This window comes from Lygodium microphyllum, chromosome 21 (assembly GCF_053477565.2).
Source record: "Lygodium microphyllum isolate KBCC chromosome 21, Lygodium_microphyllum_v1.1.10, whole genome shotgun sequence".
Taxonomy (NCBI): domain Eukaryota; kingdom Viridiplantae; phylum Streptophyta; class Polypodiopsida; order Schizaeales; family Lygodiaceae; genus Lygodium; species Lygodium microphyllum.
The window spans coordinates 104512477-104528717 of NC_141155.1; the positions used below are offsets into that span (position 1 = coordinate 104512477).

At 38.2% G+C, this 16241-nt stretch overlaps 1 protein-coding gene across 1 annotated transcript; it reads right to left on the reverse strand.

The window, feature by feature from the left end:
- Positions 1 to 1018: 1018 nt before the first annotated feature.
- On the reverse strand, positions 1019 to 2185 carry LOC148018377 (lachrymatory-factor synthase-like). Its single transcript, XM_087661778.1, has one exon. It carries the CDS (start codon positions 1980 to 1982, stop codon positions 1410 to 1412), a length of 573 nt encoding a protein of 190 aa, XP_087517904.1. The 5' UTR covers positions 1983 to 2185; the 3' UTR covers positions 1019 to 1409.
- Positions 2186 to 16241: the final 14056 nt, after the last annotated feature.

Consider the following 16241-nt stretch of genomic DNA (forward strand, 5'->3'; position numbering starts at 1 on the left):
GGCATGGAGCGCCTATTATCATTCACAACAATGCATTTGATTTACAAGACATCTATGCAATCAAAGCACATACAAAGGCAACGTCATTATGTATTGTACATCCTTCACAAGCAAAATGAGAACTATGAAAGTAAAATAACAAAGAGGATAAGATGGAAATCAATAAATCCTAATGGAAACCTAGAAATAACACTAAAAGGATGCATTGCAAATGAAGGCCTCATTGATTGGAGACACTTCGATGTATGCATGTTGAGGCCTTAGCTCTCATTTGGGGATTGTGATGGTTGACAAATGGTTTTTGTTTTTTGCAATAGAGAATTGGGTCAAAAGCAATTTGTGTTTCCTACTAGATTGGAGACACTTTGATGTATGCATGTTGAGGCCTTAGCTCTCATTTGGGGATTGTTATGCTTGACATATGGATTTCATTTTTTGCAATAGAGAATTGGGTGAAATGCAATTTGTGTTTCCTACTACCAAAGCCTTTTGTTCCTCCTCATAAACAAAGTGACTATCCTAGGAAGCTTGCATGAGAGAGAGAGAGAGAGAGAGAGAGAGAGAGAGAGAGAGAGAGAGAGAGAGAGAGAGAGAGAGAGAGAGAGAGAGAGAGAGAGAGAGAGAGAGAGAGAGAGAGAACAACATTGTACTGTCATGTTTCAATTTTTCTTTGTTCAAGAAAAATATAATTTCTAAGAAGAGAGATGCTTTCAAATGATGCAAGATTCTAAAGGATGAGATTAAAGATGGTAGCATTTATTCTTATTTGTTTACTTTTATGCACTAAGGAAAAACATCACCCAAACTCTTCAATATGGCATACACAAGGCAAAAAGAGCCAAGATCTTGATACCAATAACCTCTAGTGTAACAATTTACCTATTAACAAAGCATGTGGACTAGCTCCCACTTACAAAGTGATATTTATTTGTCCATATCATTTAACATTATATATAATAGAGTCAACACTTAATAACAAAACAAACAAATTTTTGCCCCTAGCAACTCTCTACAATAAAGTGTTTTAGATTAGTGCAATTCTTGCAAATATAATTATAATTGAGTACATTTCAACAAAATATTGAAGTTAAACTTATGATTGGAGGGTGTCATGATAAGATTATAGTTATGGAGTAGTCCAAAATGGCCCATGCCAAATGTAAGTTCAATGCAATATCAATACCTATAAACAAGGGTGAACGAGTGGGCTTACGAGCATTGCTCTTTTGTTATTAAGATTGTTTCCTAAAACGAAGGATCGCCTTCTCACCATGCCTTTGGAATAGCAGTGCCTTACCATGCCATTGGAGTAGCATTGCCTGCTGTAGGATGCATCCTTAACAGGCAAGGCTGTTGACAAAGTTGAACGAAAAGCTTGAACAAGGCGAGTGATTGGGACGTATCAATGATCAGTCAAGAGACATGGTCTTCTTGAGATCGGAGATGGCGAGGTCGTAGATGGGCTTGGCGAGCTGGTGGAAGACGTCTTCTTGGAGGCCGGGGATGGGGGGGATGAGGTAGGACCAGAGGATGCGGGTGGAGGCGGAGGCGGGATGGGAGGGCTCGGGGAGGAGGTGGAAGGTGGCGGTGAGGCCGACGAGGGACGGGGCGGTGGAGGAGAGGACGACGTAGGTCATGGTGTGGGCGGCGGGGTCGAGGGCCAGAAGCCGCTCGGTGGAGGAGGGGCAGTCGCCCAGGACGGTGCTGGAGGGGGGGCCCTCCACCCGCCGCACGCAGCCGGCCTCCCCCGCCACCCCTTCCAGCAGCTCGCTCCGGCTCACGATCGACGGCGCCCACCTCTCCATCCCCAGGAAATCCCCCGTCACCTCCCACACCGCCTCCACTGGCGCCCCTATGCTCCACTCTAGCCTGCCTTCCCACGCCACTGCACCTTCTCCAGGTTCACCGACTATACTACCTGGTGCTGGTTCTGCAGCATTAGCACTGGCGCAGCTGCGCCCCTGATCTGCTCCATCTGCCATGGTCCCTGCAACAAAAGAGGACGACACAGAGAGAGAGAGAGAGAGAGAGAGAGAGAGAGAGAGAGAGAGAGAGGGGTCTTGAGACACAAAGCCCGCCAGCCACTGTATCTCTGATTATCATCAACTCCCCCCGTTACACACAGCCGGCCACACAGTCATGATAACAATCACGTAGCGCTTCGGTCCCGCCGGCCAAGAAGTCCCGGTACACACTAGCCCCTATGGTTTTGCTGCATATTTTATCTCCTTTGTCCTATTCACATAAAATGCCAACAAGGCATGAATTTGATGGATAAGATTGAGGTATGCCTTCCATCTGTGTGAGGGTTAGTTGAGTCTCAAACCATATAAGCATCTAAATATGCTAGGTATAATTTTAATGGAAAAATAACAAATCTGTCGGGACTTAAAATGGACCCAATACTGGCTCTAAGGCTCTACCTAGGCCTCTATGCTCAACCAAAACACCCTATGGCCTCGTGTCTCTAGGAGTGTTTGGAGGCTACACACTTATCTAACCAAATAAGTATTTGTATGGCTTGTAGTCCAACAGATAATCCTTCCAAAACTCCTCAGAGGGAGTCTCTACACATATTAGTATTATACACCATACCACGTAAAACAGACACAAGGAGCACCCCTTGGCTAATTGCAATGGCCCCTCTACGGTTCTCCTATCCCTTAGGGATTGACCCCGAGATGCGCCATGAACATATAAAGCACGTACGATACATAATCCTCTTTTTTAAACAATTGTTCCAAGAAATAAAAGATAATCCTCACTGAACAACTCCCAAAGGAAACAAATAACTAGCCCTACAGCTTAGGACACCTCACTCTTAGTGTAGGTCAATTTTTATAAAGACAATTGTCATGCATCCACAATGATACCATGTGTTGAATGCAATGTAACTATGAATGGCTCATAGTGCTCCACCATTTTTATTCAATTAAAACAACATTGTGAGAATGCAAAACCATTTCTTCTCATGCTTTCATTCTAAGCGTAATTGTTGTGTTGTCTAGGGTCATCATCGAGCATGCTCATGCTATTGAACCTTTTAATTCTCAAAACACATGTATCCTATATGTAAAGTCCATAAAATAAATTAGATTCAACATTTAATCAACACTTATTATCCCCCCCTCTCCTTACCATTTAAAGTTGTGCAATCGGTGGTAGGTTTAAAGAACATTTTGATGTTTTTTTTTTCATAAAAGTGATAAATACTCACTTTAACATAAAGACAGGGCAAAACTAAGGCTAAACCTCATGCTTCAACCATACTATACATCCACAGAAACATACATTATTTTTTTCATTTTCAAAGCGTGAAAAATAAGTTTTTTTATTTTTAATTCTTAAATTTTTTATGTGACTTGATTAGACTTGCTAAGAATTACATTTATCCCTTATTTCATCCCATGCAAAAAACATTAACACATCAAAACCCCTAAAATCCATGATTTATCTTAAAATCACAATTTGCGAATTTTGTGTGTTTATTAAAATAATAATAAACGATCGATTCTTGCTAATTTTCTTAATGCTTCTCATAAATCAAATCATTAACAATCAAGAACAACCATTTTCAATCATTTGCAACCGAGATTTATCATAAAATGATAAAATTCATCACTTATAAAATCACACTTTATTTCACATGTATCTCGTATTTGGAAGGCACTGACACTAATGAACAGTTGCTAACGCTCCAACAAACATCGATCTATGCTCCATTGTGTCTCAATATCATCTCCCAATCGAAATCTCTCAAATCATCCCACCCCCTTCTCACATAGATTGATGCATACAAACGGGCAATAGGAGGAGAGAGAGGGAGGAGAGAGAAAGACTAGATTATGTTCTTCTCATCGGACAGCCACCATTGATCGAGCGAAGACAAGTAATGGGAAGCGAAAAATTTGAGAATCAGAATAATATCTTCCGATTAATAGGGTGTTTTTTGCCTCCATATCCCCTCTTCCACCAAATTGACATTATGAAGAGCCAAGGTCTATTCAGCACCGTTTTTTAATTTAAACGCCCCCCTCCCAACGTTAAGAATTTGGGGCCTTTGGGCCTCCAAAAGGCCCATGGCCATTATTTTTAAAAAATCTTGTTCATTCTAGGCCCATGGCCATTATTTTTTAAAAATCTTAGTCATTCTTGACCCTTCAAATGTCCACCCTCTTGCAGCTCCTTTGTATGACCGATTGATAATTCGAAAAATCCCACGCGTCCAACTAGAGGTAACGACAGAGAAGTCATTGTGCTTCAATCTGATAGTAAAAAAAATTATGAAAAATCCACAACCACCGCAATGGTCGAATTTTGCATTCCCATCTTCCACAGTTGAAAGTCATCAAATTTGCATCTTCCACTTCCGTTGACTTTATATTCCATGTAAAATTTACATCATACCGCTCCTTTTTAGTATTCCTGGGCTTTTAAAGCTTTCTCTCATTGGCGACCATGGGATAGGACGACTCAGATTGTCGAATCCACGAACAGATTTGCACCAACAACAACCATAAAAAGATTCAAGCTGCCACAAAACAGAATACACACCAAAGCATAAGCACAACTCTCACCCTACCCCCTAACAAAATCAATGCATGAAACCCAAAGGGATAGGCCCAACATAATTTGATAGAAATCCAAAGCAAGTCGCTAACCAATTGCTCCAACACAGACTCGTGGAAAAGAACCATCCAAGAAGTCTGACTCATCCTCAAGAACCTACCAGGCCTTTGCAAGGCAATGATCAACTACTCTTTGATTTTTTCTTCTTTTCCTTTTCTATTTGAGAGGTTAGAACCCCTTTTTACACACCTCTATATTTTTATATTTTAGGGATATTCAAAATGTTCTCTTCCTTTTATTTTTGCAGGCTTATATAATTGCCTCACTACTAACAAAAGCTCCTAGAAAGAGCTGCCTAGTAGGCTAGCAGAACAAGGTCACTAGGACTACCTTCTAAAATAGTTCTTCTTCAAAGGAGATGGACAACTACTCAAACCTCCCTCAGACACACCTAGCCTAACCCTAAAACTTCATACCTTGATTTTTGGTTCCCAACCAAAAAAAAATCCCCTACAAGTACATAGACACATATAGCACGGAGAGAAAGTACTCAGAAAGGAAAAATATCACCTAGGCTTTGCCACAAGAAGCTTCTGCACAATGAGAGGCTCCCTCAGATTCCACTGAATCTATATAACTCAGCACCAAAACAAAACAATTAACCACACCTGTACTAAATAGACACATGGCCCTCTTGGCCTAATGAAATATAAAGCTTCACTGCATAATAATTAGTCATCTTGACCTAATGGAATAAATCATGAAATGACCATTCAGCAATGTTCTACTGAAACAAACCTATGTTCCCAACATAGCTTTACTGAAGCATAAGACCGACCAAGGTTGAGGGCTCCTTGAGTCCTACACTAGATGCAATAGGTTATTGGCTAACCACCCTGCATAAATAGCAAGGGGTGTCTGACGAGTATGATGATAAACAATCCTATGCATCCATGATAGAATAGGAAGGTGATCAACCACCACCTGATTCATAATCCATACTAACCAGTGTCGGCCAAAATAGGATGTGTCAGCAAGAAATCCCCAAACTAGCCCTAAGCTAATATTAGAAGGCAATTGTAAAAGTGTCCCAAGAGCACAATTGAAAAAGATATCCTTAACAAAAGCATAATTGACTAGAGAATCTGTATAACGATTTCACTATCCTAGAATAAGCGAGCAAGTCACTTTCTCAAAAAGATGCATCATATCCAAGGTTGCACAGTGTACATCTGCATAATAGAATCCCTCATATTGTAGGTCCCAATCAATTGATTGATCACCAGCTACAAGTCACATTTTACCAATAACCTACGGATACCACCACGTCAAGTTGCATGCAGTCCCATGATTAAGGCCTTGTATTTTGCCATGTTATTCATAAAAGCAATGCCAAGATATACTCCCATTTTAATAATAATGAGAGCCAAGGATCTTTAATGACCACAACAATACTTACATGCTTAGTAGGCCCTCTAAAAGTTCCGTCAAAATACAAAGTATAGACCCAATCTTCATTGATAGGCCATAGCCATATTGATCAACTCACTCGTACTTATAATAATTAAAGTGGAGCTGAGAGAGAGAATGTATAACAGGTACAATCTCTCCTTCCTTGTTGAACTCAATAGGGACTCTCATCAGAATCCTTTGATGATGGTGGCAATAAACCTTAATATCCCATGTGAAAGACCCATCTTGCCATCCAATAACCTGATAACCTTTACTCCATTAGATCACTTGACCTTGGTGGTAATGCTGCTCTAAATACGGATGGTCAAGATAAGGAATGATTCTTCCCATCCAATTATCTTGGTACCTACTACAAGTCAAAGTTGAAATCTAAAGGACCTGCACAAGCGACAAGCCAAACATCAGCCCTTACACGTAGTAAGGCTTCACCTGATTAAAGTTTACCTTATTTTAAAAATTTACCCTATGTAAGTCTACTAAAAGGGATGTAGAGCCATGCTTTCCTATACAAACAATTTTGTATGGCCCATCCCATTTGGGTTCTAGTTTACCAGGGAACAGCTCATGATGAGCATCATAGTATAACACCAACTGACCCTTCACAAATTTATATTTCTTAGCCCAAAGGTCATGAAGCGCTTTCATTCTCTTCTCCCCTATCTCTTGATGTAATAGAGCCTACAATTGAATTTCATCAATATGCGTAAGAGAAATAAATCTTTCCTACAATGCTTCTGCCGCCTTACCTAATGAATGATTGAGAGAAAATTGCACAATGGAAAACTCTATTTCCAATGGTAAGACACACTCTTTCCCATATACTAGCTTGAACGAGTTGTGGCTTGTAGCTCTCTTAAACGTCATATTATAAGCCCAAATTGCCACATACAATTTCCTATCCCAATCTCGCTTACTTTCAGACACTATTTTGGATAAGATCCCTACAAGTTGTTTATTTGTACTCTCAACTTTGACCATTTGCTTACGGATTATACGGGATGGTTTTATTGTGTTTAATCTTCAAAGTTTCCGTTAAGACTATTATAACCTTATTCAAAAAGTGTGTCCCTTGGTCAGACACTATCTCCTTAGATGAACCAAAATGGCTAACAATTTGCTCCATAATAAATTGGTTGTCTCCTTAGCAATGTCCTTCATCGTTACTCGAACTTCAGACCACTTTGAAAAGTAGTTCATTGCTACAATTATATAACACTTCCATGCAGTTGATGAAGGGTATATTGGTCCAACAAAATCAATACCCCATTTTTCGAAGGGTAATGTGAGTAAAATAGGATTTAGCAGTCGCTTACAATTCTCCCTAGCACTGTGTCTTTGACAGACATCACGGCTGCAACTTGTTTGTCAATAGTCTAAGTCCTTTTGCCTTCGTAAAAAAATACCACCTTCTCATAGAGAATATAGTGCCTAAATTTCTTTATCGTGAAAACCATTCCAAGGCATAATTTCTCCATAAAAGAATAATTAAATTTAGATGTCCCCAATTTACAGCTAGCAAAGGCAATTGGATGATACCATTTCTCTTCCCAAATTTGGGCTAAACAGCAACTAGTACTATGCATTGTTGCTACTGAAAACATATTGAAAACCTCACCTCTTTTGGGTGCTTTTAGGATTGGTGTTTTCACTAGCTCTTGCTTCACATCCTCAAAAGATACCTAACATGCTTCATTCCAATTAAATAGATAGTTAAAAGATAATAGGTTCTCTCTGCTAATGCATTGATAAACCTCCGACAATATTTCATTGATGACAGAAAGCTATGTATCTCTTTTGGAGTTCATGGCGGGCTGATGACAAAAAGCTATGTACCTCTTTTGGAGTGCATAGCGGGCTCATAGAGTCTATGAATTTTATCTTTTCAAGGTCAGTCGCAATGCTAACCAAACTAACCACATGGCCCAGTAATAACCCATAGGGCACCCCAAAGATGCACTTCTATGGATTAAGAGCAATGCAAAACTATCTACAATGCTCAAAACATTTCCTTAAAATGATCAAGGATCTATCCCGTATGGTGACTCGAGTGGTGACTGCTCCCAGATCATCGATGAAAACTTTCAACTCCTCTAGGGAGATGTCACCGAAAGTCTTATTAGTTGTTCATTGCCAAGAACAAGGCGCATTCCATAACCCAAAGGCTATAACATGATATGCAAAGGTACTAAAGATAGTTGATAAATGTTGTTTTTTTGAAGGGGCAAGCTTTGCCTTCTCGTGGGACTGTATGCATATAAACCAAAGAATTTAGTGAATAACATGAATTCTCTTTCTTGCTGTCAGAAATTAATTAATATTTAGAAATATATAATTCTATCAAAATATATGATAAAGAATGGTTAGATATTATTCATAATGCTTTTTGTCTTTTTCTTAACTATGAGAATATCATGGCTACTGGCCAACATTATCAAGGGATTAGAGAATGGCTTCTCTGCAATAGCCATTTGGTTGTATCCAACAAAGCAATTCATAAATGAATAGATTTTCCTACCCGCTAATTGATCTAAAATATGATCAATTAATAGTAAAGAATAATAATCCTTAACTGTCTACTTATTAAGCTCTCTGAAATCTACACAAAGCCGAATTAGATTATTATTAGTCTTCGTGATAACGACTAGTGAATACGACTCTATGTGTTGTACTGGAAATATTAGGCCAGCTTTTCATAAAATTTTCAATTTCTCAAATTGGTGCACAGATTGGATGCCGTATGTGCGCATAGTGCGCATCAGAAGGTCCCCAAGAACAAAAGAACTCTACTTTTGCACAAAAAACAAGGAAAAATGCTTGCACGACATGAAGCAAGAGACTAATTGGGTGCAATCTCCCCCCATGCCTTGTGTGAGCACTCCACAAAGCATGTATTTTATATATTATTCATCTTCAAGCTCAAAAAAAATAGCCCAATTTACAATTAGCACGCTTTAGCTTTTGTGTTTGCTTTTGTGCCACTAAAGAATTAAAGCTATTGGGTGCCTAAGGAGTCAGACAGTACCCAAATACAATGTCCAATACCAATATTTAAATCGTGCGCCCATGCGCATACAAAAGTAATAAATAAATATCAAGCACTTTAATAAATAAATGCATCAAAATATGGACGCCATGTCTAAGATACGTGCCCATCAAAATTTTATGATAATTTGAATACACGCTATCCTCCAATGCTTCCCAATGCCACCGCTGCTTGCTCTACACATCAACTAAAGCATTCATAATTGTTAGAAAAATAATACAATTAAACTGACAAAAGTAAATACCTAGCAGTCTTCAACTACAAAAATAAATTGGTTAGAACTCAATCCTAACCTTAATTTATTACGAGTGTGCACTCTAAACTCATAAACGTTTATTTATTTTGCGGAATCACCCGCTATGAAATCACCCACTTACACATTAAATTAACAAAACGCCCGAAAAGGATAGGTGTCCCCATCGACTTTTTGCACAAAGAATCCACCTTGTGTATGAGTCCTAGTAATAAAATTTTACGGAATCCGTCGCAAAACCTCACGGAATCCACCGTGGAACATACCTCCTGGCATCATACCCTCGGGGTGGGATAGCAATTGTCCTCAATTGCTATTAGCTCAATATGGAGCTAACATTGTGGGAAAAGCATTTAGGTCTCTAGCGTACATCCATTGGGCCTCTTCAACAGGATGGTTTTTAAACTTGACCAAATATCTAGAATATCTACGGCCAGTTCTAGTGGTCATAAAGTCAATATCTATAATAGTTTCAGGCTCAAGGATTTCAGTTTGTTCGTCTAGCAAAGGAGGGTTTTCATAGATAGTGGTGTACAGGTAGTTGTCCTCTAAAAGGTCGTAATAAACTGATATGGAAGGTACTGTGGATTTTCCAATGTTGTGGTAATTCTAGTTTAAATGCATTGTCATTGATTTTGTGTATGATCTTGAATGGTCCATAAAATCTAGGTGCTAATTTGACAATGGGGTGTTTGTCTACACTTTGTAATCTTCGTTTTTCAATTCGTAACCAAACATAATCATCAACTTTAAAACTCATAACTTTTCTTTTCTTGTTTGCTTGTTTTGTGTATGATTGCTGGGCTTTGGCAATCATATCTTTAACTTCATCAAAAATAGTAGCATGCATGTTAGCAATATCATCAGCAGTCTGAATTTTGTTTGATAATGATGTAACAGGTGTAGGCAATCGATTTCCATAAATAATTTCAAATGGTGCTTTCTTTGTAGCTGTATGTGGTGTGTTATTATATGCAAACTGAAGTAAATGTAGATATATATCCCATGTGTGTGGTTTCAAGATTATGTAAGCATGCAAAAGATCTAAAATGGTATTGTTAGTAGCTTCTGTTTGACCATTTGTTTCAGGATGAAATGCAGATGAAAAATCAATCTCTGTTCCTAAGTTAGCAAACAAAGTAATCCAAAAATTATTGCAGAATCTAGAATCACGATTAGAAATAATGACTTTTGATAAACCATGGTTAGTAAAAACAGTTTTCAAAAACAATTGAGAAACTTGAGATGCAGTTAAGGTTTTCTTGCATGGAATAAAATATGCTTGTTTGCTAAACCTATCTACAATAGTCCAAATCATATCATGATTAGTTTTAGTGTTAGGTAGACGAGTGATAAAATCCATTGAAATCTGTTCCCATGGTCGTGATGGAATGGACAGTGGCATTAGTAAACCATATTGTTTACCATGGTGTCTTTTTACTCATTGACAAATTAGGCATTTAGATACAAAGTTAGATACATCAATGTCCATGTGTGGCCAATAAAAATCTTCAATCAATGTATGCAAAGTAGATATAATTCCTCTATGACCTTGATATGGGGGACAATGAATTTCAAGCAAAACAAATGATCGAAATAGAACAGTCACACATAATCTTTTTTCATAAAACATAAATCCATTAGTGCAAGACAATGAATCAATAGGAATCCAATTATTTGCAACTAATTTATTCCAATCAGTTTGAAAAGTAGGATCTTGGTGATAAGTATCTTTCATAGAAATAAGGGAATCAAATGATATCACATAAATATTTTGAATTGTCAGTCTTCTACTCAAAGCACCAGCAACAACATTCTCTTTTCCAGGTTGATATTGTATAAGGGGATGAAAACTTTGAATAAAAGCAGCCCATTTAATGTGTCGTTCAGATATTTGTAGTTGACTAAGGAGATGTCTAATGCTTTGTTGGTCAGTTTTGATCATGAATTCAGATCCCATTAAATAATGTTTCCATTGACGTAAGGCTTGTACTATGGCTAGCAATTCCTTCTGATGAAATAATATGTCCTAAATATTCAATTTCTGTTTGAAAGAATTCACTCTTTTCTGGATTAGCATATAATTTATTTTCTTTTAATAACTTAAAAACTAAAGACAAATGTTCATAATGCTCATTCTCATTTTTACTGAAAACTAATGTGTCATCAAAGAAAACAATGATACAATGCTGATGTTTCAAAAATATGCGATTCATCATACGACTGAATGTGGCTGGTGCATTAGTTAAACCGAAAGGCATAACCATATATTCATAGTGTCCAAATTGTATTCTAAATGCAACTTTGAATATATCAGATTTGTCCAATCTTACTTGATGATATCCAGATTTAAGATCTATCTTACTGAATAATGCAGATCCTTGTAGCTTGTCCATAAGATCATCTACCCTAGGAATCGAATATCTATTATTAATAATAATTTTATTTAGGGCACGATAATCAATGCGCATGCGATAGGTATTATTTTTCTTTTTCATTAATAAGACAGGTGCACCAAATGGAAAACTACTAGGTCTAATTAATTCTCTGTTAAGCAATTCATCTATTTGGTTTTGAATTTCTTTCTGTTCAATTTGGTTATGTCTATATGGTGCTTTACATGGTGGTTGTGTTCCAGGAATTAAATCTATCTTACGATCTTCAGGACGTGCAGGTGGTAATCCAGGTGGTAAATCAGCAGCAAAACAATCTTGGAATTGGGAAAGAAATTGTGTATGCCTAGGATGCATCTGGTTTTCCTTAGCTCGAATTTCATTCACCCATATTAAATAGGATTTGCTACTTTTACGTAATGCACGTTTAGCCTGAGTATGAGTAAGCAATGGAAAATTATTGGAAGTGTGCATTCCATGCAGTGTGATTCATTTTCCTTGAAAATAAATTTTAATGGAATGCGTAGAATAATCTATATCAGGATTGTATTGATGATGCCAGGGCATTCCTAAGATAATGTCACTAGACTGCAAAGGTACAACTAAGAAATTTCTTCATTCAGTATAATCACCAATTTTAATTTCTAAATTATGCACCTCTTGTGTTCCATTATATCTCGTACCTAGGAATGCAGCCTTGATGCAATAATGTGTAGAAACAATATGTAAATTCAATTCTTTGACCAATTTTGCAGAAATAAAGTCATGTGTGCTCCCATCATCATGTAAAATAGTCTTTTCTTTACCATGCACAAAATATTTCATTGTTAATAAGGAATGGGGAGTTGGCATACCCGGCAAAGTATCAGAAGTAGTACCAATGTCGTCATCTTCTTCCATAAAATCCGGCATCTCTTCACGTTCTTCATCTTCTATTGCTCCCAGATAATTTATATGAACAGATGGCTTTTTGGATTGATAATTGGCTACTAGATGTCCAGGTTGATGACATTTGTAACAAACTATGGGTTTTACTTTGGATACATTATTGGTAATGGCAGGAAGTTTAGGAATGTTGGGATTTGACTATAGGGATGGCTTAGGGTTTGGATTTGTGTTTGATGGCAAGGCAGGTGGTCGTGTCCAAGATTTACGGAATGAAGATGGAAGAAAACGAATTTGATTGAATCTTCGAAAATTTGAATTGAATTGTTTGGAACCAAAGTTACCATTAGTTGGAAATTGTTGTGGTCGCTTATCTCATCCGCGAATTTTGTCTTCAGTGTCATGGGCCAAGGAAATTGCATCTTCAAGGGTTGTTGGATTGAACATATTGACCTCCGCATAAAAATGTCCAAGTAGACCAGCCATAAACTTGCGTTTATGAGTTGCTTCAGGTACATCTTCGAGCATACGTAGTTGCAATAGAGCATTCCAGAAGCGTTCAGTATATTGTGAAATAGGTTTGTGATCCCTTTGTTGTAGAAGATCCCATTGTTTGATTGCTTTTTCATGGAATTGAGGTGGAAGAAAATTCTACAAAAATTTCTTTTGGAAAGTCTCCCAGGTAGTGGGACAATCAATGCTTTTGCGGACCACAGTCCACCATAAGGATGCTCGGTCAACTAAATGGTTAGTGACACATTTAATTTTTTCTTTCTCAGCATATGATTCTTCATGGAAATAATCATCAAATTGACTGATAAAAGCAAGTACAGTCTTTCCATCGCGTGATCCATTGAAAGTACAAAATTTGAAGTTTCTTTTACTTATCTTTGTTTCTTTCCGAATGGATTGGGCTTCAAGTGTTGCATTGATGGTATGTCGTATAAGATCTCACGTTGTGATCCATCTTGGTCAGTGGTAGATTGTTGCAAATTAGCCAATTGAGCTTGCAAAGTTTGCCGTGCTCTTCGTTCTTCTTGAAGCTGCATCATAATCAAATCCAACTTTTGCTCCATTGTTGGTTCGGGTAGATCACCTTCAGCCATAAAATCTTCCATGGTTTGATCAGTCATCCTGCAAAATTCCAAAAGACCTCACACACTCGAAACCTTGTTAGCGGGATGAGCGTAGCTCAAAGGTGGGTTTACAAGGCTTGTATTTTTTTAAAAAAGTTTAGCTTTTGTAGTTTTTCTCATTTACGATTGCGAAATTCGATGTCACAATCGTCTTCCAAGAAAATCATTTTGCGTATAGATTGCGTATTGCCGATTGTTCACTATAATCTGCTTCTGTCAATTCACAGGTGTGAACAGGGGCTTCCAGAGGGTAGTAAACTGATTCGTGAGCTGCTGAATATGAACTACCTTTATAGTAGTTGTTGAAGATTGAAGTTAGGACCTTAGTGACTTGGAGTACTTGGAGTTTTAGTCTTTTAGACTAATCGTGAATTTTTAGGACCTGGGTATGTTGTCGCCCGATTCGGCAACGGGCAGTACACGCCGCCGCCGACGGGTTAAAATGAGTAGTGAAGCTTTTTAATAAGCTTCTTTTGAAGCTTTACAAGCTTAACCTTAAGCTTTAAGAGCTATGGTGAAGAATTTCTTATCTGTTCTCAACGACTTCATGAAGGATCTTCCCGCGTGGTCCTCCGCCTACTGCAGAGACCGGTCCCTTGCAATCTGAGCGTACAGCAGGGGGTTCTTGACTGCCAGGAGCACGCTGGTATCGACCTTTTGCCATGAGACTGGTTGTAGAGCTTGATCATTCCAGGAGCTCCACCTTCGCGCGAGATGGTAAGCGATTGGAAGCTCTTGATCTTAGCTTCGCTCTGATACCATTGGTGCACAGATCGGACGTCGTATGTGTGCGTAGTGAGTGTCAGAAGGTCCCCAAGAACAAAAGAACTCTACTACCAAAAAAAAAGAAAAATGCTTGCATGACATGAAGCAAGAGACTAATTGGGTGCAATCTCCCCCCATGCCTTGTGTGAGTGCTCCACAAAGCATGTATTTTATATATTATTCATCTTCAAGCTAAAAAAAAAGCCCAATTTACAATTAGCACGCTTTAGCTTTTGTGTTTGCTTTTGTGCCACTAAAGAATTAAAGCTATTGGGTGCTCAAGGAGTCAGGCGGTATCCAAATACAATGTCCAATACCAATATTTAAATCGTGCGCCCATGCGCATACAAAAGTAATAAATAAATATCAAGCGCTTTAATAAATAAGCGCGTCAAAATATGGACACCATGCCTAAGATACGCGCCCATCAAAATTTGATGATAATTTGAATACATGCTATCCTCCAATGCTTCCCAATGCCACCGCTGCTTGCTCTACACATCAACTGAAGCATTCACAATTGTTAGAAAAATAATACAATTAAACTGACAAAAGTGAATACCTAGCAGTCTTCAGCTACAAAAATAAATTGGTTAGAACTCAATCCTAACCTTAATTTATTACGAGTGCGCACTCTAAACTCATAAATATTTATTAATTTAAATATGTATTTTATGGAACCACCCACTTACACATTAAATTAACAAAATGCCTGAAAAGGATAGGCGTCCCCATCGACTTTTTGCACAAAGAATCCACCTTGTGTATGAGTCCCGGTAATAAAATTTTACGGAATCCACCGCAAAACCTCACGGAATCCATCGTGGAACATGCCTCCTGGCATCACAAATAGCCCATTCCTTAGTTCAAAAGGCATACATCTTACTTTTTGACACACAAGGCATCTACCTTCCTTTAGGGAAATGGTATGAACACTCAGGCTAGGAGGAATACCTCTTAACTCGTCAACTCCAACCAAAAATATCATGGAATTCCTAGATCAAGGACACATAGTCCTCCCTTTCTTCCAAACTAAGCACGGACCCTAATTTAATTGGCCATGAATCATTCATCGTCCCAAGGTCCAACTCAATTACATCTATGTCCCTTATCTTATCATGAGCCTCTATCGATTCATTCAAAGTTACCTAATATATATCCTTTGTAGTGGACCCCTCTTTGGATTCATCACTTGATGATATCTCACTAGTAGATGGATCCTCTAATGTATCTAACTCTGACAAAGATAAATGAACTCTTTCACTTTGGGGAGATTTAGGGTAGGCATCTTCTACTACATGTTTGGCACCTCTACCAAAGATCAACCAACCAACGGGTATATAAACTTGACAATCTGCTTAATATATAAGATCCATGGCCTACTTAGTAGTACTTGATAGCTAGGCCGCCCTTCAAACCTAATCACCCTAAAGTCCAAAATGCATTTCACATTAGTGACAGTCATATGGACTTTAGTGATACAACCTTCAATTTGTCTTAAACTGTCATCAGTCATTCGAAGAATCATGGAGGCATCTTTTTGGATTTCTAATCCTAGCCTCTCCGTCAATTCCAAACTCATAATATTGATAGAGGATCCTGTATCTACAATAGCATGTTCTACTAATATGCCATTAACATATGCTTCTACCCTTGGACAATGCTTTTTAGCATGCTCAAACCAATCATCCCCTACCCGCACTATTCTCAAGGGCTCAACGATA